This window comes from Eumetopias jubatus, unplaced genomic scaffold (assembly GCF_037043125.1).
Source record: "Eumetopias jubatus isolate StellerSeaLion01/CBP00866 unplaced genomic scaffold, mEumJub1_p1.0 scaffold_17, whole genome shotgun sequence".
Classification (NCBI taxonomy): Eukaryota; Metazoa; Chordata; class Mammalia; order Carnivora; family Otariidae; genus Eumetopias; species Eumetopias jubatus.
This window is the reverse complement of record NW_028274823.1, coordinates 67,360,342-67,380,717: the sequence shown is the minus strand read 5'-3', so window position 1 is coordinate 67,380,717 and position 20,376 is coordinate 67,360,342. Positions and strand designations below refer to the sequence as shown.

Sequence of the window (20,376 nt, the reverse complement as noted above, 5' to 3'; positions counted from 1 at the left end):
AAAACACATGGAATGAATTAAATTATATCAGGTATGAAAATGTATGATGAGTTACAGATTAATGCTCATAAATTTATTGGTTTAGTTCAATTAAATGTAATACAATGAAATAAAAGACTAGTGCGCACTATAATAAAACAGAATACTAATTAAGATATAAATGATTTCTATCGACTTGAATAATTTCAACACAGTAACTTAAATATACAGACTAATTCAATACAAAATTAGCTATTGTTATATAAAATACACTTATTCCATGGCCAGATTTATTATCTTTCTACTTTTAGCATGCAAAATCTATATTGTGGTGGACTGCATACAGCAAGCCACAAGAAACCAAATTTCATAGTCACTTATAACTTATTTTAAGAGCTTTACATATGAGCAATGCTATCCAACTCTAATTCTCACTTTTATTCACTTGAAATTTACCATGAAGAAAAATACATTTAATCTTTGGAAGGAAATTATTATTAGATTTTAGAGCAGTAGCACTGGGAAAAAAAATCTAAAAAGATGTTAGGAAAAGGATTTGAAAAGCAGATAAAGTAGAAAAGGCTCCAAGGAAAGTTTTCAGGTATCATAATGTGACAGAGATGAAAGGGTTGTGGTGTATATGGAGGTCTTAGTGAACTTGGTGATAGGGGTCCACTCAGAACCACAAATCAAATAAAGAGAAAAAAGAAATGATACACAACAGAGACAGGAAGAAAGCCATTTGCAAAGAGCTCTCTGAATATTCAAGACAATACTGTGAAACACGGAGGTTTATTTACCAGCCTACTGAGAGGGGAAGTAGGAAACAATTCCCTTGTTTTAACCTTCACTGTGTGGACAAAGGGAATATTTTTCTCCTTCAGCAGAGAAAGAAGTCAACAATGGTCTGGTCATGGTGAGGAAAGGAGGTTTCATAAAAGTTCAACAAAGAGGAGAGACAGGAAAAAAAGGCAGCCAAGCACATTTTCTGAATCAATGGTTTACAAAACGAGAGCCTAATTTTCCCATCAGTCCGTGACAAATACCAACTTAAGCTTTTGTTGTAAATTCAAACTGCTATAGGTAAGTATAGTCACCTATAAACCAGAATCTTGTTGAAAAGCTGGCTGAGATTAGCTGAGGTTTATAATCTGCATAAGTGAAATTTACTTCATACATACATTCCTAAATTTCCCTATGATTTTTTAAAATAAGAAATATAAAATATTAAGATGTAGCCACGAAAAACTTGTGAATTTATTTAATGGTATTCTGATTTTAAAATGTTAAAAATAAATAAAGCTTTCACTTCTATTGACCATTTCCATTATTTTCTGGTTATCTTGCTTGTTAGTTCTTTCTTTTCCTTTTCTCTCTCTCTTTTTTTTTTTTTTTTTTTGCTTGTTAGGTATTTTCTTAAAAATTTTTTCCCAAAAAAGAATATTAAAAGATTCTATAAACTATAACTTGGCAATAATTCAGAATCTGATATAACAATGGTCTACCTTTAGTGCAAAAAGAGACTGGCTACCATTACATGGTCTTACATATAAGATGAGGCCTTGAAGAGAGTTTTTTCCAAGGTTCTGTGGCATTTATAAGCTTAAAAAGAAACCACTTTTGACATTATTGTCCATCGTGTTAATGTTATGTGGATAATAAGGTATGCTTTAAATTTTCTGTTGACTTTAACTTCAGCAAGCAGAAACTTTTTAAGAATTTGACAACTTTGCTACATAACATATCTAGAACTAGAAGTTGTTGATTTTTGTTAGTCTAACTTTGCCAGTTTAAAAAATGGGGGAAAAACACCGTATTTTTCAAAACTGGGGATAGTAGAAAAAATATCCCTAAGCTCTTCTTTCTACCTCCACACCATCATCATTTTTTACTCAAAATTCATTATAGGAATAAATTTCCATTTGTAAAGCAAGACAAGCACCTTGAAAAACATAGTAAGATATTTGTTATACTTTTTGATACTTTGATTAAAAATATGCCCCAATTTACACACTGAAGGAAAGATGATGATATTCTTATATAAATTAAGCTAAATGTAAAAAAGGAATTACTATGTTATTAGTGACATCTGTGCTCACTGAATTAGAAATGACACTGACTTTTATATATGATAGATCAGGCAGGGTTTTTCCACACAATAAATGGAAGCATATAAAGTTAAAATATGCTAAATAAGTAAAACATGTTTTTGAGTGATGCATTAGACTTTTTCAGTTCACGCTTAAATACTTGGCCCCCCCAAACAGGAATTCAAACAGGAATATGCTTAAACCTGACCCAGTACCTTGGTTGTTGGATAAAAGACAGCTTACAATTTGGTCTTATCAACATGTGAATAAAAGAGTTCACTAGTTTTTTAGGTTAATGTGAAAATGACAAAAGCAATGCATTCTCTAGGTATTAAATTTTCTTCCACTTGGTCACGTAAAATATTTGAAATACCAACTCTTTCAGTTAACTTATGCTTTTATACCTCATTATTTGTATTTACTCTAACAGAAATTTATCCCGTTTGTTCTATCAGAGTGTTTATTTGCAGACTCTAGCAGAGAAAATGCTGTGAAAATGAGAAATTAAGTCAAGCAAATCACAATTTAGTTGGTTTTAAGTGACTGCCTTGTCCTACACACTTTCAAATTTTATCAAATGATTAAATAAATATGAACACTAAATTCAATTACCATCAACAGGGTCATGGAAAACATTGTTCTCATCTGCAAAACTTCTGGTGCCTGAAATATTTCCATAATCAAATATTGGTCCTTCTAGGAGAGTCACTATATCTATTCGATTAATTTTTGTCAAGACCGAAGTTAAGGCATCAGCTGAAAAAGGAGAAAAAAGGGTTGAAAACCCGATTAAATTATTTTCTTCCAGTCATCCCAATATCCACACAAAAGCATGGCGTTCTCGACCCTCCAAGTGGTTTAGCTCCTTCTCCCTGCAGCTCTGCCATATTACCATGCAGAGGGCTCAGAAAGCTCGGTGTTACAGGGACGTCATGTCAGGGTCTTAAGAATCACTTTGTGAAGCTATGTGTGGTGACAGCAACATTCATTCCACGGTACGATGCTGAGCAGATGGGCCTCAAAATAGCTAGACTCCTTTTAGTTACGAGGGGATCTATTAAAATTTTAAACATGTTCCTCTCCTTTTAGACTGTCAAAATAGATCACCCTCATATTTGATGCTTAGCATTTTAATGACTTACTAAGGTCAGGCTGACACAGGCAAAACCACAGTAACTTATTTCACATTGCCGTAGTATAGCACCACTCTCCCCCCACCCCCCACCAAACCAAGCCCAACCTAAAAATACTGGAGAATTCTCTGCAGCACAGATGAAGCTGAATAAAATGATTTGATCCTATCCTCCTTTCTTTTTCTCCCTGTGCATCTAGCTCTGGCCACAGCAGTAGCCTCACAGTGTTTCTGACTACTAACCCATAATTTAACAGCTAGAATTCGATTTTCATTTTTGATGGTCATGGAGAGAACGAAAGACAAAATGCAACAAATTCACCACTACCTGCTTTCTTAAGAAGCTTCCTAAAGACAGGTGTTTAGAATATTAGCGCTAAATTAAGCAAGTATAACTTCAAAAGACTTGCTATTACTTTATGATTACTCTGGTCTATTAGCAGTAGGCTTATCTAAAATACTGAATATATGCAGTTTTGAAAGTTAAAGTAATATAATGTCAGCATACTTGTAGCATTTTTTCCGTCTCTGGTAACCCATTTTTTTAATAACATGAAGCTTTGAGAAATTAAAGAATTTGGATTTTCCACACGTATTTGATTGATTTCATCCACTGAAAAATTCAGTTCCCTTGCCAGTTCTGTAGAAAAGAAAAAGAGTTACTAAGATTTCACATTCTACTTTTATCACATACGTTTCATAAACGTAATGCTCAACTGCCCTACACACACGCACACAAAGGAATTGTATAGTAAAACCCAGGCCAACCTTGAGCATTAATCTTTACAGGCTTGCTTTTACAGGGAAGTCGTGATCCACACAGGCTGGACTTAACTTTCCTGAGATAACTGCTTAGTTACAATTAGATTCCCTCTTGAGAGATTCTTTTATAAAGATTCCTGATCTATACAAAGAGGTTGCTGCTGGATTCTTTTAATTTATTAAATTAAATTGAATTGAATGCAGCCAAATTATTCTTTGCACTTTGCTCAAGCCTCATATAAGATGCGCAGGGATACACACCCATAAACAGGGCACAAGAGATGCTGGTAATGAGCCTTCAGCAATTCCACTTGGGAGGTTAAATGATGACCACAGTCCAGATTGCTGTCTGCGCTATGCTGCCACTTGTCTAGCAAATAAAAGGGAAATAGCTTTGTGTCCATCTAAATGTCTATACCCGTATGCTCGTCCTTGTCAGAGAGTGTCTTTGGGAAGATACGTGTGAGCCTTAGTGGCTCCCTCTGGGAACAGGAGTCAAAGATGAGAAGGAGCCTGACTTTCCACTGTATGTTTCCTGTACAGTTAAAAAAAAAATCCTCAGGTATGTATTACTTCAAGTGATTCTAGAAATAAATGGGAAAAAAAAAATCCTCCCATGGAAAAGAAATTGGTCAAGATTCTACCCTGCTTAAATATTTCTAGCATTTGGCGACATGCATGCAGAAGCTCAAAAAACTCCAGATCCTTTGATCAAGCGATTTCACTTCTAGGAACTATCGTGATGATACATTGGGTTGGGCACAATGATTTACACACATGAATGTTTATCTCAGGCTTGTACTATTAAAAAAATGGAAAACAATCCAAGTGTTGACAAAAGAAGAGTTGAGTTAATGCAGCGACTTGTGAACTGTTGTGATCATGGCCTACAATTAGATATACATTGTATAGCGCGTTGTTTACATAAATGAAACCAGATCTTCAAGAAGCAAAACTTAGCCTTAATACAGGTAACACACAGACATTTCCCCCCCATTCTATTCTATGAAAAACAAAACCAAAGTATGTATCGATTTCATGACTCAGGAGTGCATTGTGACCCAAAGTTAGAAAAACACCATTATAAAATATGTACACTAGATGTTATTTATCCATGAAAACCAAGATCATAGAATATGCAATTTTGTGGAAACTGGGTAATCACAAATAAAAAAGCAAAAAATTTACATGGTGTATATAACATTTTAAAGCTTTTTATACAAAAATCAAAGTACATTAAGATGTTAACAGTGGTTCTGAGGGACAGGATTAAATTTTGCTCTTCTAACTGATAATTTTAATGACAATCTTCACTAAGCAGATAGTAATTCAAATTACAAAAGTTAAATTTCTTTTAAGATCTTCATCCCTTTGTGCTTTAAGAGACAATACTCCTTACCATCCAACACGCCCTTATGACCCAACTGTATCCTTTGTCTAGTGATCCAGTGAAGAGCAAAGACACACTGTCGCTGAGAATTTTACAGTTTAATAGCTTTCTGTCCCATCTTCTCCAAAAATTTACTCTGACAGACCTAAGGACTGGATTTGTCTAAGGTAAATAATCTAATAGTATGGACATATAATACTGCAAAACCAACATTTGCTCCAGTGTATTTTCAGATCACAATGTCTGATGTTAAAATATAATTAGTATTAATTTTATGTTAGCAAATATTTATATATAACGAATTGCTATTAACTCTCAACAAGCTGCTTAGGATTACTCAGACCACCTGTCTTCTCAGAGTGCCCCTAGGCTCCTGGTCGTTAGCAGTGTGCCTGAGAGCAGAGGCTGGGTGGAAGGAGACAGGAAGGTTTAATAAGCTGGTGGCGAGGGCAGGACTTAGGCCATTTAAAGGAAGAAAATGTAGCTGACCTTGTTTGCCATTATCTCGTTTCATATTCTCCCTTTTAATAGCAGAGATAATTCTTTCCCTAAGCATAGACTATCATGGAGGGTATACAAGATGACTTAGATATGACAATGGTTGACATTTGTATTTTAAGCTACTGTGTTGTTTTGGCTGAGTATTAAAAACATACACTCAACGTCTAGAACTTAAACTTTCTCTGATTCATGAGAGGTGGGATTTTGGAGGCCCAGTTAACATCAAATCTACAAAGCAGAATTGTCCAAATGACACAGAATCTTATCTTCATCTGTAATGAAGTGAAATCAAGCTAAATATTCCTTTTCTACACACGGATCATAAACAGTTTCATTCATCTCACCAAACTCAATGACTTCTGTAAACCGAATGAGTTTCTATACGTGTATCCTACTTAAAAAATTGTAATTGGAATGTTCAACTTCCTCATTCCCTTGTTTTCTTGTTTATGTAGTTATTGAAAATTATCCTTGTTTTCCTTTAGCAAAGATATAAGATTTCCTTTTAAATAAATCGTTGGGCATAAGAGTGAGTCCACTTAAAGAAAGGTCTCAGGGAAATAAACATACAGATAATCTGTGTATATCATAAAAACCGTGAAGATGACTCACGAGCGATTAACATTTGGGAAACGCAGGCATGGGTTAATTGAACAGTTGCCCAAGAGAGCTGCTCTACGGGGAATACACCATTTTAAAGTTCTGGATTACTTAAAAGTCACAGGCCTTAAATGTGTTTTCCTTGACCCCAGAAAATAAGTTTACTACGAGGTAAAATGTTATCTTCTATTACCAGAAATGGCAGTGTGAAGAAAGTGCCTACATTTAAGGTAAAGTAAGATTTAAATTTCTATTCTTTAGTGTATATGCATTGAAAAAAGCTTTGAAAAACACAGGATGTAAGGTATTATCGATAATTATCTCTGGGTAGGTAGACTTGTGGATGGTAAAAATGTTTTTTGTTTTGTTTTCTACTTGTTGTTTGCTTCTGGTTTTTATAATGAACCCCTTGTGAGTAAGACAAAGAAATAAAGAAACTGTATTCGTTTCACTCAGGAGTGTGGGCACTTACCTGTCCAACTAAGTCCCAGGTGATCAGCTACTATTGCCATCCTGATATCTGTCCGTTCACATGGACTCTGTGGACCTACGATTTACAATTTCTTAATTAAAATAATCATCAAGAAAGACACGATACTGGAAAATTGTTTTTTAGCAGTACTCAGATTTTACAGAGAGACTAATGCTAACACTGTACACTTAAATGTGTCCTAGTCACCTACATGAACACTTGTCTTTTCACATGGCTCACTTGATTGTCACCTGCCCCGGCCAGATGTGAGACTACATGGATGCTCAATGTGATGGGATCAAACATGCTGACGAGCTAGCTACTGGACAACGGTTACAGAATCACTGTGTTGGTGAAAACACCATGATGGGATTTCAACATCTGTGCTTTTACTTTGACAGGATCATTAGTACATTAGGAAAAAAAAAAAAAAGCTGCTCATCTTGAATGACACCAATATCTTCAGCATGCTTCCCTAGCTGCCTACGGTGTCGGCTGGTTAGAAGGGAGCGAGAAGAGTGTGGAGACAGCACACACAGATGACAATGACGGAATGAGAAACTACGGTTAAGTCACCGCACAGGCAATCACGACAGTTCATGCACTAGGCTCTACGAGTCGGAAAGTGTTTACGAACTACGCTCGTTCTCCAGGATGTGAGCAAAGAGTGCTCGAGAGACCTGACTGCCTTCATCCTCACCAGTCCTCCTACTGCTCCTTTTCTCACTGCCGGCCTTTTCACTCTTTGATTTTAAAGGTGCTGCCTCTGTTTTCTTATCTCTAGCAGACTTCGTTGTAACTGAAGGCTGGCCACCCCGGGAAGTCTCGGACAACGACGTGTTTCTTGAGGTACTGTCTTCCTCATCGGACAACTCGGACTGCATCTTTTTGTCTTCTTCCGAGAGGCGGTCCACAAGCTTTAAGGTCTCACCACTAATCCCCTTAAAATATTCAATGGAATGTTTACATACTTCCTTAAGCTGACTCTTCCTAACTTTTACTGTGGTGGTGGTGGTGGTGGTGGTGGTGGTGGTGGTGGTGGTGGTGGTGGTAGTGCTGGTGCTGGTGCTGGTGGTGCTGGTGACACAGGTGGATCTTACCTTTACTGGCAACTTGGATGGAAGCTGTTTGGCCTTGCCTTTCTCTGGCTGCCCTTGTTTTGGTGTGGCGCATGCTTTCCTAACTGCGTTATCCCTGTGTGTGTCTTTTACTGGAATTCTGGACTTTACGTCTACACATGAAGAAGCAATAAGGGTTTTGGTTTTCTCAGATTGACTGACCTGCTTCGTTTTACTCACTTTCATGTTTGGCATATGACTTGGTGGGCAGATATCTTTTGGTGAAGTGGCCTTTATGGGAAGTTTGGATTTTCGCCTAATCCCTATCGACTCCTTGGTCTTTTGCTGCTCTCCAAGAACTTTCTGCTTATCTCTGACACAGTGTCCTTGCAGTACCCCTGTCTTTTTTCCTGATGAGATTTTCACTGGATTAGCTTTCTCTGTGGTACAAGTGGGTGCAGAATGTTCTGTCAGAACTACATTACTCGTAATGTTATCTGTCTGTATAGTGGAAGAATCCAAATTGTTGTTGTTATTAAAGTTATCTTTCTGGAAATCATGTTTCTCTTGGGGCCTAGTGCCCATGTGGCTATTGGCTGTATTTGCAATCATTGGTATAGTTTCATTCTCTAGTCCCTGACAACTGGTCATCACAGCTTCTAGCTTATCTGTCACTTCTCCAGAGCCTTCTTTCTTCATGGTCATGGTGGATGCTGAAATTCCCATTTTTATAGGCGTGCGCAACTTGGGGTCAACTTTAGAGGCGCTAGCGGCTGCTGCCGATTTCTCCAAGGAGCCACCACTGGCTGCACCTTCCTGACACTCTCCGCTGGTCGGGCTGCCGGGGTTGGGTTCGACTGGAGGTGCCTCTACATTTCTCTCTAGATTGGTTTCTACAGTGGTGCCCCCCGACTGTGGCTGTGGTGTGGCAGTGACCATACTTTTATCCCCTTCCCCCTGGTCCCCTGACTTCCCTTCAGAAGTATGCTCACCAATCTGGAAAAATTGGAGCCTCTCTTCAACAAAATCCCTCTTGCTCATGTCAATTGCACCACTGCGAGTCATCTCAAACATTTTGCCTTCGTGAAATGGGAAGGGGTTAGGCTCACTAGTTGGGGTACTTTCATCAGTGGGCGTTCGGGCTGGCGTTGTATCAGGGGTTGTTGCTGGAGAGCGGTCTTCCACAGCCAGACCAAATGGCTTAGTCTCATCTTCCCGTGATTTACTGTCAAAAACTTCATCCTCCCCTCGGTTGTTAGACCAAGGATCAAAATCTAGACCTTTGGTAGCTACCGTTTTGAAAGGAGTGGCAAATTCTTCATCTACTTTGTAACTGAAGTAAGTATCAGGAAACACTGATCTGTCAGGATGTCTGCCTTCCAGTGTGAAGAACTGGGCCCCTGATTTCTGATCAGTCTTATCAGGAGTCCTTTCAGAAGAGGAACTTTTAGAAGGTGGCTTGTCTTCGTCTGGTCCCAGCCTTCCTTCCTCCTCGATAACTTCAAGTTTACTTTGGCTAAAGGAGCGATCGGCTGGCTTCAGAATGCCCTCCATGTTCCAGACATCTTTCTTGATCTCCATCGTTTGACCGGGGACTTTAGAATCGCTCTCTGTCAAGCCATCATCTTCATCTTGCAGGTCGTAGCCGTCCAGGGAGTCGATCTCCGTGGCATCAGTGTCATGAGAAAACTCGGCTGTGGTGGCAATGGAACATTCCGTGATGGACTGGTCATTGTTCCCATTCTGGGCGGTTTCGTTCTGAGGTGAATCGAGGCCAAGGCCAAATTCGTGATCTTTTCCAGATCCATTAGTTTCCAATTCTTTCTGGTTGGAAGGCTTGTCAGCAGGAGCTTTGGATTTTGTCATCTCCTTTTGTTCCTCGTCTACTTCCTTTAATTTGAAGGTATATTTTTTAACGGGGACTGGCTGATAGATGGATTCATCATCGCTCGAATCACTGACGTCTGCCCCAGGGGGGACGGGTGAGGGCGGCTGCACTCGGATGACGGGTTCGGCCAGCTGGTACTTGTCATGCTCATCTTGCAGACTGACTTCAATCATGTCAACCTCTCTTTCGGGGCGATAATGATGCTTCTTATCTGGCTCCATCTGGTCTGCATCCAGTGGTGGAGGAGGGGGAAATTCAATATACGCAACTCTATTACTTTTGGGTCTTTGGTTAGAGTCTTTGCTGACATCGGTAGGCGTTTCATGTTCAACGGCTGCTTCCTCCACTGTAGGCTGCTTTAAGGAGGCTGACTTGGCCTGCTCTTCCTCCTCAGACTCCTCGGAAACCTCGGGAATTGGGCTGGGTTTGCCTGGTATATAAGCTATGAGCGAGTCTGGTGTCTTAGACGTAAATTCGTAACTCACTTCCTCTGAACTGGGCGTTTCTGGGGTTAAAGGGCTTTTCCCAGAGCTGTCTAGAAAGGAAACCTGCTCTAGAGTGTCGTCTTCTGGACTACCTTGGGGAGAAGGAGGCTGCTTTTGCTGCCTAGTTGTATAAAAGGTCCCCCTGGTCTCTTGTACTGTCTTACACTCCTGACTTATGATCTTTTTTACACTTCCTTGCTGTATCTCCTTTTCATATTGCTTCCCCACCTGTACAAAACTGACATACACAGGTAAAGTTTTTATGTCTTTCCCTCCCTCTGTCTGGGCTAGCGGAGCAATTCTTTCCAATCCGTCAAGGGGACTGTGGTCGAACACATCACTAGAGGGAGATTCCTTTCCTGGGCTAAACTCTAAGGAATCAGGAGATTTGGTGGGAGAGCTTTCGGTTTCATCGAGAGCAGGGCATAAGCCTACGTAACTCTGACGTTTGGAAACCTTGCTGATTTCTGAATAGGTAACTTTCTCGTCTTCTATCGAATTAAAGTGCTGTGTCTCGACCGTCTCTTTACTCATACTGGACTGGGGTAACTTTTGTGATAGTTCATGTTGGGGGAATGTTGACTGCTCGCAAAAGCCGTCAGGGATATCAGAAGACAGCATTCTCCTTCCCTCGGTGGCTCTGACCGGGATGTGTGACACCGCTGAGCTCTCACTCCTCCTCGAAGGCGGTTCCAGAGGCCCACCCGGCCGTTCCCCTTCTTTCACAACATATTCCCTATATAAGACCTTTTTGGAGGGAGATTTTACAGTCATTTCCTTAATTTCTGAGAGAGAGCCATTCGTTAACAACTTGTGTTCTCTCTCAGTCACAGACATAAACTCATTCCTTTGATCAACAATCTTACTCTCAGGGTGACCAATGTGATTCTCTCTTACATCGTGAACGAGTACATGCGAAAGTTTTTCTTTCTGCAACTTATTGTTAGTGGCTCCAGAACTTTCCCATGTTCTAAAGACCTTTTTGTCCCATGGTCCCTTAGTTGCTAAATCTGAGGTTATGTGACATGCCAAGTCTTTAGCCTGTTGCTCAGAAAAATGGTCAGGCATTGCTTTACTTGACATTTCAGTCCTCGGTGTTTTCACATCCTCGGAGCCAGAATCCTTTACAACAATCTCGTGGCTTTGGGCATGCTCATCCGTAGCCGCGAGGACCATCAAATCGTTTTGCACAGATACACTTTCGTCTGAGGGGTCTATGGCCTGCGGCTGCTTTTCTCTAGCAAACACTTGGTAAACGGGCAGCTTGCTCTCCTGCATTTTTTTAACTGGGATTCTCGACTGGCCCTCTGGCCTTCTGTCTTCTTGTGACACATCCTTACTCTTTGCCTGTGCGCCTTGTTCAAATTTTAATCTAATGGAACTGAGTTTAGATTGTTTGAGCTGAAACCCAGACGGGGGCCCTTCTGGTGCCTTGCTCTGTGAAATGCTTTCTCGGGCTTCCTCTGTGGGCTTGCTGTCCTCGGGCTGTGGGGACAGACCCTTCTTCTCTGGGCTGCTGGGCAGGCTGGCCACTTGCTTCTCATCGGCTGTGGGGAAGCCTTGTCCGTCATGGCCGTGCTGCCTTGCCCTAACCCGCTCGTCACTGGATGCCAACAGTTCTGTCAGCAGTACCTTCTCGGGGCTGCTACTGGTAGAGCTCTGGGAAGAGTAATCTTTGCCATTTCGAGGGCGTGGCTTCTTCTCTGGGGACTGCAGTTCATCATTTAGCTTTTCGGTTCTGTCACGAAAAAACTGTGACACTTCAGTCAGTTTCTCTTCAGCTTCCTTCACAGTCCTGTCCACCCTATCTTCATATATCAACTTCTCTCTACCTCTGTCTAGTCTGTCCTCAGTAAAGCGCATCCACATGGCGTGTTTTGGACTACTAACATCGCCAGAATAGTGCAACACTGTCACTTTATCAAAATGCTCATCTTTAGACACTTTACCTACACCATTTTCAGACACATCTTTATAGATTTTGGAGAGAATTTCTTTTTTGGGGGCAGTGACTACTTTTTCTCTGGACCGCTTATCAGACCCCTGTAACTCTGAGCTAGGGGGTCCTGCATGGTCTGTAACTGATTCCTCGGTATCAGAATGAGACACATCTAGCTTTTCTGACAGAAGCATTTTCTCAGCAAACCTGTAAGACTCCCCTCTTAGTTCTGACAACTCATCGTCATGGTATTCTATTGAGTGTTGACTCAAAAGCTTCAGTGTTTTGTAAGAGTCATCGGATATGAGTTGAGCAGAACTAGGGCGACTCTCTTCTTCTTGGGACACGGGAGTGTTTACTCTGGAAGACTCCAGATAAGAAGGCAATGACTCTTCGGCAGTAAGTTCTTCTTCTTCTTGCTGACCCTGTTCCTCTGGACAAGGAAAAGCATCGTGTTTTTCTGGCAGAAAATCTTTTAGGTTAATATCTCCCCGGGATAAGTCTTTCTGATATACATACATTTCCTTCTCTGGATGCTTTTTGGTTTCTCTAATAATGACTTCAGTGGGCTCAGCTTGGTTACCTTTTTCGATGTGGACTTCTATTATACGCTCCAGTTTGGGTTTCATTTGGTTGTCCTTCTCTGCATGCTGGGCTGTGGTTTCAGCAGCAGACTTGTGAACGTCTGGAGGCACTGCCGACTTGTGTTCAAACAGACCTGCCAGTTCTTTGGAAGGGTCCCGCCCGGACTGAAAGGCCTTCATGATGTCATGGACTGACATGGTTTCCTCGATTCTTTCCGAGGCACCTTCGCTGCCTGGTGGGGAATGATAGACCATTCTGGTGGTTGTGGTTATGTGGGTCTCTTCTTTAACACGCATGCCTTTGCTCAAAACTCGGCTGTGGTCATCTTCTTCACCATTGGCTTTCATCTGAAACGCCTTAACTTTTTCCTTAATACTAGAGGTGGTGGGCTTTGGTTCCAGTTCTGTAAAAGTAGGCGATGGTTTGGGTGCCACGGACTCCTCCGGTTGGCCCGGGGGAGCATCTCCAGCTGAGGGCTCATAGCTCCTGATAACGTGTACCACTTCAGTTCTTGTCTCTGTGAGGACAGGAGGGATGGGGACTTCATGAAAGAGCGGCTTAGGGCCCGTGCTCTCAGCGCTCGGTGGGGCGGAGGGCGTTTTTTCACTCCTTGTTTCAAAGCCACTGTCAGACAAGGGGCTTTTGTCCTGGTCGTGTTGAGAAAAGTCATCCGGAGACTCTAAAATAGTATCTGTTCCGAAAAAGGAATCGGCCATTTTACACAACTCTTTCTCAGAGGTGGAAGGCCTCATGGAGGCTGGAGGCATTTTGAGTTTGTGTTCCTGCAACGCGATCGCTGGCTTTAAAATCCTTTTCTGTCTCTCTTCACCATCCTTCTTTGCATCCTCAAACTTATACTTTAAATTTGTCAATGAACTACTCCCAATATCGTTTGTTAAGTAATCAATAACTTTGGTCAAGTTATAATCCTTCTCGGAGGCGGCTTTTGCTTTCACTTGCACTCTCTCCGGTAGGGATGGAGGATGGCTCGCCGCAGCTTGTTGTCTTGCTTCTCGTATTTCTTCCGAACTAAACTCTATCCAGTCGTCTTCGGGAGAGAGTCCTTTGTCACTCTTTGGTGATTTGGGTGGTCCTTTGTTATCTACACACACATCTTTCTTGAGGATTTCACTCACTTTCACTAAGTCTTCCTTTACTTTCTCAACGATTTTGAAAGGCTCTTCATCGTCAATCCTCCCTTCTTTTGGGAGCTCGGGTGGGAATGGCTTCTCCTCAGGCACGTCTGTCTGTAGTATTGCAGTCATCCGCATTAGGTCCTCTTTCATTTCGGCCACGTCTTTTAATATTTCCTGACTGGAAGATAAAGAAGATGGTGTAGACAGCTTAAGGGCAGAGGGTGCAAGGAACAAAGACGACTTAACTGGAGATGAAGTTCGACTGAAATGGGGCTGAGGACGTGTCTCCGTAGTCAATGTTTTAATGGGTGACAGCAAGGCTGCTGCTGATTTTGTAAGTGAACTAGAGTCTGGAAGTTTCTTTAATGCTGGTTCAGGCAAAACATTGACTACAGAGTATACTGGCACTGTTATTATTGATGAAGTTACAGATGAGGTAGTTGCAGATATTGACGACCCAAGGGATGTATAGAGTGCACTTGCGGAAGGAGTTCTTAGAGACTGAAAAGCTGATGGTGTCGAAGAAACGTATGACCTGAGTGGGGAAAATGGCATTGCTGTCGTGGTAGAAAACACTTTCTCAACTGTGTCAGTGGCGGCATTAACCATAGAGCTCACAGAGTTTGTAGCTGTAGAAATTTTTTCCTGTAACGTGGCAGTGGCTTTGCATCCGTTAATTAACGTTGAAGATGACGGATATTTCAGAGGGGAAATAGATCCGTTGACCAATGCGACCTCTGCGTGTCCGGGCATCTGTTTCACAGGTGATGACAGAGAAGAGGCCATCGTGACTTTAGCCGATGAAATGACATCAACTGCTGATTTAGCTGGAGACACCACTGACTTTAGAGGCGAAGATATTAGCGGTGCTGCTGATGTAATAATTGACTTAAATGGCAAACTTGAGGAATACATATTAATGTTTGACTTGGGGGAGGCAGGGGGTGTCATAGTAATGGACGACCTCTCCAAAAGAGACCCTGCTGTCGTCACAGGAGAGGTGCGGGAGGAAAACGTAGCATTGGATGCCAGCCCTTTCAAAGGCGAGGCCTCTGGGACTGTGGGAGCTCTAACCAGGGTACCAGAGGAAACTTGGATACTGTATGGAGATTGTGACACCACTGTTTTGATCGGTGAAGAAATTGTCCGAAAGGATCTAATTGGAGATGCCACATCGCTAATGGATTTAACTGAAGATGTAGTTGACGCGCCTAACGTGGATTTGATTGGAGAAGGAGTCGAAACAGACCATATTGATTTTAGCGGAGAAGCTGATGGCGTATTAGAGGACGAGCTTGATAAGGAAGTGAAGCCTGACTTGGCCGGCCCAGGCACTGTAATCGGAGCTGTTGTCCAGGATTGGTATGGTCTTGTAGAAAAGAATGGCTTGTATGAGTAAGTGGTGGGGAGGGATCTTGTTGCTCCTGCACTCCGTTCAACTGTTTCTTAAATTTTAAAATGAAATCAAACACAAAAATCAACAAAAATGGTTGAGAAACAGAGAGACCAGAGAAAAAAATTGGTCAGTAAACTTTGAAATATTACAAAAGCAAGTACAATTGTTTGCATGATTTAGAATGGAAGAGGCAAAAGGAACAATTAAAGTAAAAGAGGGGAAAAAAAATTCCACAGACATAACTGATCCAAAGTTAAAAACAAACAAACAACAAACAAACAAAAAAACAGAGCAATGTGAAATGAAAGACAGAAAAAGCACATCGCAACCAAGGAGGCCAACAATGAGAAACAGAAAACATGAAGAAAGAATTAATGATGAGAAAAATAACCACAATGGAAAACCGTTCCCTTACTTCCTATTGACTTTCTTATGTGCTGGTTTCGAAATATCAGCAGCCATTCTGCTTTGCCTGTATAGGTACAAGTTCGTTTTGTGCAACCATGTTAACTTTCATTTTAGCAAGGTCTAACGTTCCCTCTCCTTGAACCTTTCGGTGATACTGATTGCACCTACTTAGAACCGGATCGATGTGTGTCACTGTACATTAAATATCTAGAACTCTTTTTTAGAAAACTACTCAAGCCTATTTCATGCAGAATCCAAGGTAACTTTTAGGTGACAGGCAACTGATGTGCAAACTGTGAAGCCACTGGATTTTAAATCTGTACCTTCCATGCACAATTCGGTTATGCTTCACACCCATAAAAAGCCAATAAGAGCAAGAAATTTTCTGAGTCAGAACTTTAAAAGAAAAAAAAAAAAACAAAGAAAAGGAATGTTTGCATTTATTTTTTCCATGCAGCATATTCCTTTTGGTGAGGAAAAAGAAAATGTAATATGAAATGATTTAAAAATGCATGTGTACATACACACAAAGGGGGAAAAAAAAGCAGAAAATATGGGTCATGGTTACCATAAGCAAGCAAAGCAACTGAAAACATTTTATCATGCGCAATAATATCATGGCAAACAAGCCAATGAAGTAATACAATTTTTAGGCCGTATTATGCACAATATATAAACTTTAAAAATATTTCCACAAGAGCATTTAGAAAGAAGAGTACACTTTTTCCATGAGATGCAAAATCTTGGTACCTTTTGAGACTTTTGGAAAATATTTAATACTGCATATTAAAAACACATCTGCAACTAAATATATCCACATCTGGAGTTATCTTCATTATGGATAAAAGCACATCGTTTATTTTGGATATTGTTTTCAAACAATTGATTATACTTTCAAATCTCAAAAGGTATCAGGGGAAAATCTAAAAAGCAGTCGTATTTTTAATACCCCATATTGAAGTATCTGCAGTGGGATACGGTATATTATCTGTATACATTTTTATCCATGGCAAAGGTACCAATCCTGGTGCCTTCCCAGAATGGTCATGGGACTCATAGATACCCCAAACACCGGAGCAGCCATGAGGCAGACCTACCACTAGGAAAGACGGATTTAATACCAGCATTCATCTGGCAATGGGACAAGAAACACACGAATGAGGTAAGCACACTCGCCAGGGGAGAGGAAACACACACTTGGTCCTCTCTGCTTCTACAGCTCTAACAAACAAACCAAGCTGGTCACAGAGATTTGGAATGCCTGCCAAGGGCTAGCGGCCTATGTCAAAGTTGAGTACAGTTTCACTCCCAGAAAGCACCGGTGCAGAATAAGAGTGACACGCGAAGAGGAAATGAGAATCTGCTTCATCTTTTATGCTCCTCTTCAGGCTGTGCCCGGGCCATTGCTATAATACAGTCCTTGGATTAGCAGCTACCCCCACAAGGGTGAAGATTTTCATTCCTGGTGTACATTTAAATTCAGACATTCAGAACATGTCCTCTTCTAAGCTTACATATTATTCTAAAGAAATGTGGAAGAACTGAGGAAAGACTCACCCATTCGTTGGCCCTTCCTAGTCATAATTCTCAATATTATATTGCTTAACTCTTTTGGAAACACCACAGTGCAAATGGAAGGTTTGGGGATTCCTTCAATTCAGTGACGTGGGCTCAGTCCAATGTCTCAAGAGAATTTATTTTTATAACTACCAGAAACTGGCAAAGCATCTCTCCTTCACCACTGAAGGCTGGCTCCATCAAGCAAAGAAGTCCTCTGAACCACATGTATGGTTTTATACTTCTCATGAAGCAGCCAATTTACTGATCGCTTACACATTTTATGCTCTAATGACACATACTCTGTGATGCCCTTCATAACAAAGAAAATTTCTGGGAGGTTCTGGATGTCAGGCACTGAACTACACCAGACTCTTCCTTTACTTTGGGGGCTGTGTGGTTTGAGAGGACAGGGTACTGAGGGAAAAGCTGCATCACTTGGAGTTCTAACCCCAATTAAGGGGGCACAGCATCTCCTTAGTTTCTTTATAATCCCATCTTAGTCCTTTCCATTCCTCTGTTTACCACCATGATGCTCCCTTTCATAAAACAGAGCAAAGTACTCTCTTCCTTCTATCAACAGTCGAGGAAGATAAGCCACATATTATACTATAACTGAAAGTAACTAAAAAACAACACTTTCACAAGTGGGAAAAATTTAGTTGACTTAGCACATTCCTCACATTAAACTCATATATCCCCCCAAATACTTTAGGGACCAGAATCACATGGGAGCTCACCTGCCCAGAGGTGCCTTGGACCTAAAGGAGTGGGTCATAGAGACTGTTCAAATCTTAAGGACACTGCCTAGGAATCCGAACCATCTACCCCCTGAGAGCCTTAGCTCTGGGGCAAGACAGTATTCCACAGAAAACTTCTACCCAGCAGATTTAGTCATATTGAAAATCCATCTAGATATACACATATACCGTCCGTGCTTTGTGATTAATAGAGGAGTTCAACTTAGCCCTTATTGGAAGGATTTAGACATTTATGCTAGAGGCAAAAACTGAGATCTGGAAGAACATTCATGAATGTGGTAGTATTTCATTTCTCTTATGCTCTCCATTTTGTGTCTGAATATAAAAGCTTCCCTAGTAGTCAAGGAGCTAGACTCCAGAAGACTATGCTAAGACCACCTAAGCTAAATAGTGGAGTCTTCCTTGTGCACATTTAATATGCTATCTTGGCTCCCAGAAACAGGAATTCAGGAAAGCTGGGAAAAACCAAAGTTGTGGCTCTTACTGGTAAATTTCCAATCTCCCTTGAATCAAGTTAACGGTGAGTAATGGAAAACAGCTAGAAATTGTTTGCTAGCTTAACAATAATTTTTGTAAAAATCCTCTTCCGATGGATCAAACACAGTGCTGCTCTCAGCATTCTTAGCTCCTGTCGGTGGAGGGATTCTCTGGAGGGCTGAGGGAACAGCAAAGGATGAGGTGGGGAGGGAGACAGATGAATGAATATGACTGAGTGGATTTATACCTTGATACTTGCAAGCCAGTTAACAATGAACCAAAACAATCACTGAGAGAAGAAAAGGGCTTAGCCAGTCGAGTGAAGACTAGCCTTGGAACTGGTGTTTAATAAAGGCCAGGGGCAGGGGGGGAGGGGTTGGGGTGAGAGGGAGGAGGAAATAAGGGATCAGTATAGAAGTGCTACCTCAAGGCGGTAGGAAAATCTAATTCTTGCAAACTGGGAAGAAGGAGAATCAGGACTAAGATATAATGATCTACCTACATTAAGAAAAGTGAGACGACAATCAAAGTTACTTTACCATTCTTTCTACCATCCCACGTATATAAAAATAAGTATTTTCCCTTTTGAGCATAGATCTGAAGCAACACTGGTATGTTATCTCCTAGTTAACAATCAAAGTGAAATCAAGGTTTTTAAAGACAAGTAATGAGTAGATGTTTCTAATTTAAAAAAGAGGTAATGTTTTTAAAAAAAAAACGGTTTTGAAATTATGATCTAAGGGAGTTTGTACTTCAAATCTTTAACTATGTACAAAATATCACTTAGATTTCGTGATAAAATTTTCCTGCAGGCAATTTTTCTTTAGCCATTGGGTTTTCAAATGGCCCCCCAATTCAGTTTGTACAGAAAAAAATGCCTCTTCTTATAAAAATCCATATAGATTAGTAGATGTGTTAGAAAACTCACTCATTCCAGGCTCAGTCAAGTAGCTGTAGCGCTTACGTAAAGCTAAAGACGCAAAGCTCTGTCGTCGATCTGCTTTCTCGGCCTGAAAAGGGAAAAGCAAGAAGAGACTCTGTCCAATTTCCTTGTGACATTTTCATAGTTTTGAAACATTTTGTAGGATGGCACGTGGATACCTCGTTTATCTTTACTTTTCTTCTGATGGATTTTCCTCATGAAAATGTTAATTTCCTATTGTGGGTCTACAACCCCACCCCGATGTCTCAACCAAATTACCATTTAGCAAATATAAGAGCACCAAACACAGCAGACTACAGGGGACTACAAATACAAGACGAGCATTACAGAGACTTCTGATGCTGAGCAGTAAATCTCCCCAAATTCATTCATATTGAAAGCACATATATCACGATGTACAGTCACTCTATGTGAGTACATTCAAGGAAAAGGGGCACACGGTGTCTCATTCCAGTTACTGCTATTGTTTCTACATGTTAAAAGGCATAGTTAGAGTGTAGGTGAGGTTAAAAAAAGGTTAATGGCTTTATTAGAAATATGGATTCTATTTATTAGTACTGAGGGGTGAGTTTTAAAAATCCAATTATCCTATAACTTGGAGAAATAGTAGGAGATGCGTTTGTAAGGAAAAATTCATTCCAAACCAAATGGAACAACGATACTCTTAAAAATGGCCAGGATAATTTTCTTTAAATAGAATACCAAATATTTATCAGTAGCCATGGAACACATATTTTTATTAAATAGAACACCTTGATTTATACAATAAAATTTCATGTCACTCATGATCTTGATTTAAATGTTACACAGAGTGGAT

The 20,376-nt window shown here is 40.6% G+C and overlaps 1 protein-coding gene across 1 annotated transcript in view; it reads right to left on the bottom strand.

The window, feature by feature from the left end:
• ANK3 (ankyrin 3) overlaps positions 1–20,376 on the bottom strand; it is a 251,108-nt gene that overhangs the window by 27,369 nt on the left and 203,363 nt on the right. The window contains exons 39-43 of the mRNA XM_088019888.1: positions 19,545–19,626; positions 7,627–15,462; positions 6,927–7,001; positions 3,710–3,841; positions 2,682–2,825 (exon numbers count right to left, since the gene is read on the bottom strand). Of these exons, the coding sequence (XP_087876014.1) occupies positions 2,682–2,825; positions 3,710–3,841; positions 6,927–7,001; positions 7,627–15,462; positions 19,545–19,626 (8,269 nt within the window). The remainder of the gene's footprint in view (positions 1–2,681; positions 2,826–3,709; positions 3,842–6,926; positions 7,002–7,626; positions 15,463–19,544; positions 19,627–20,376) is intronic.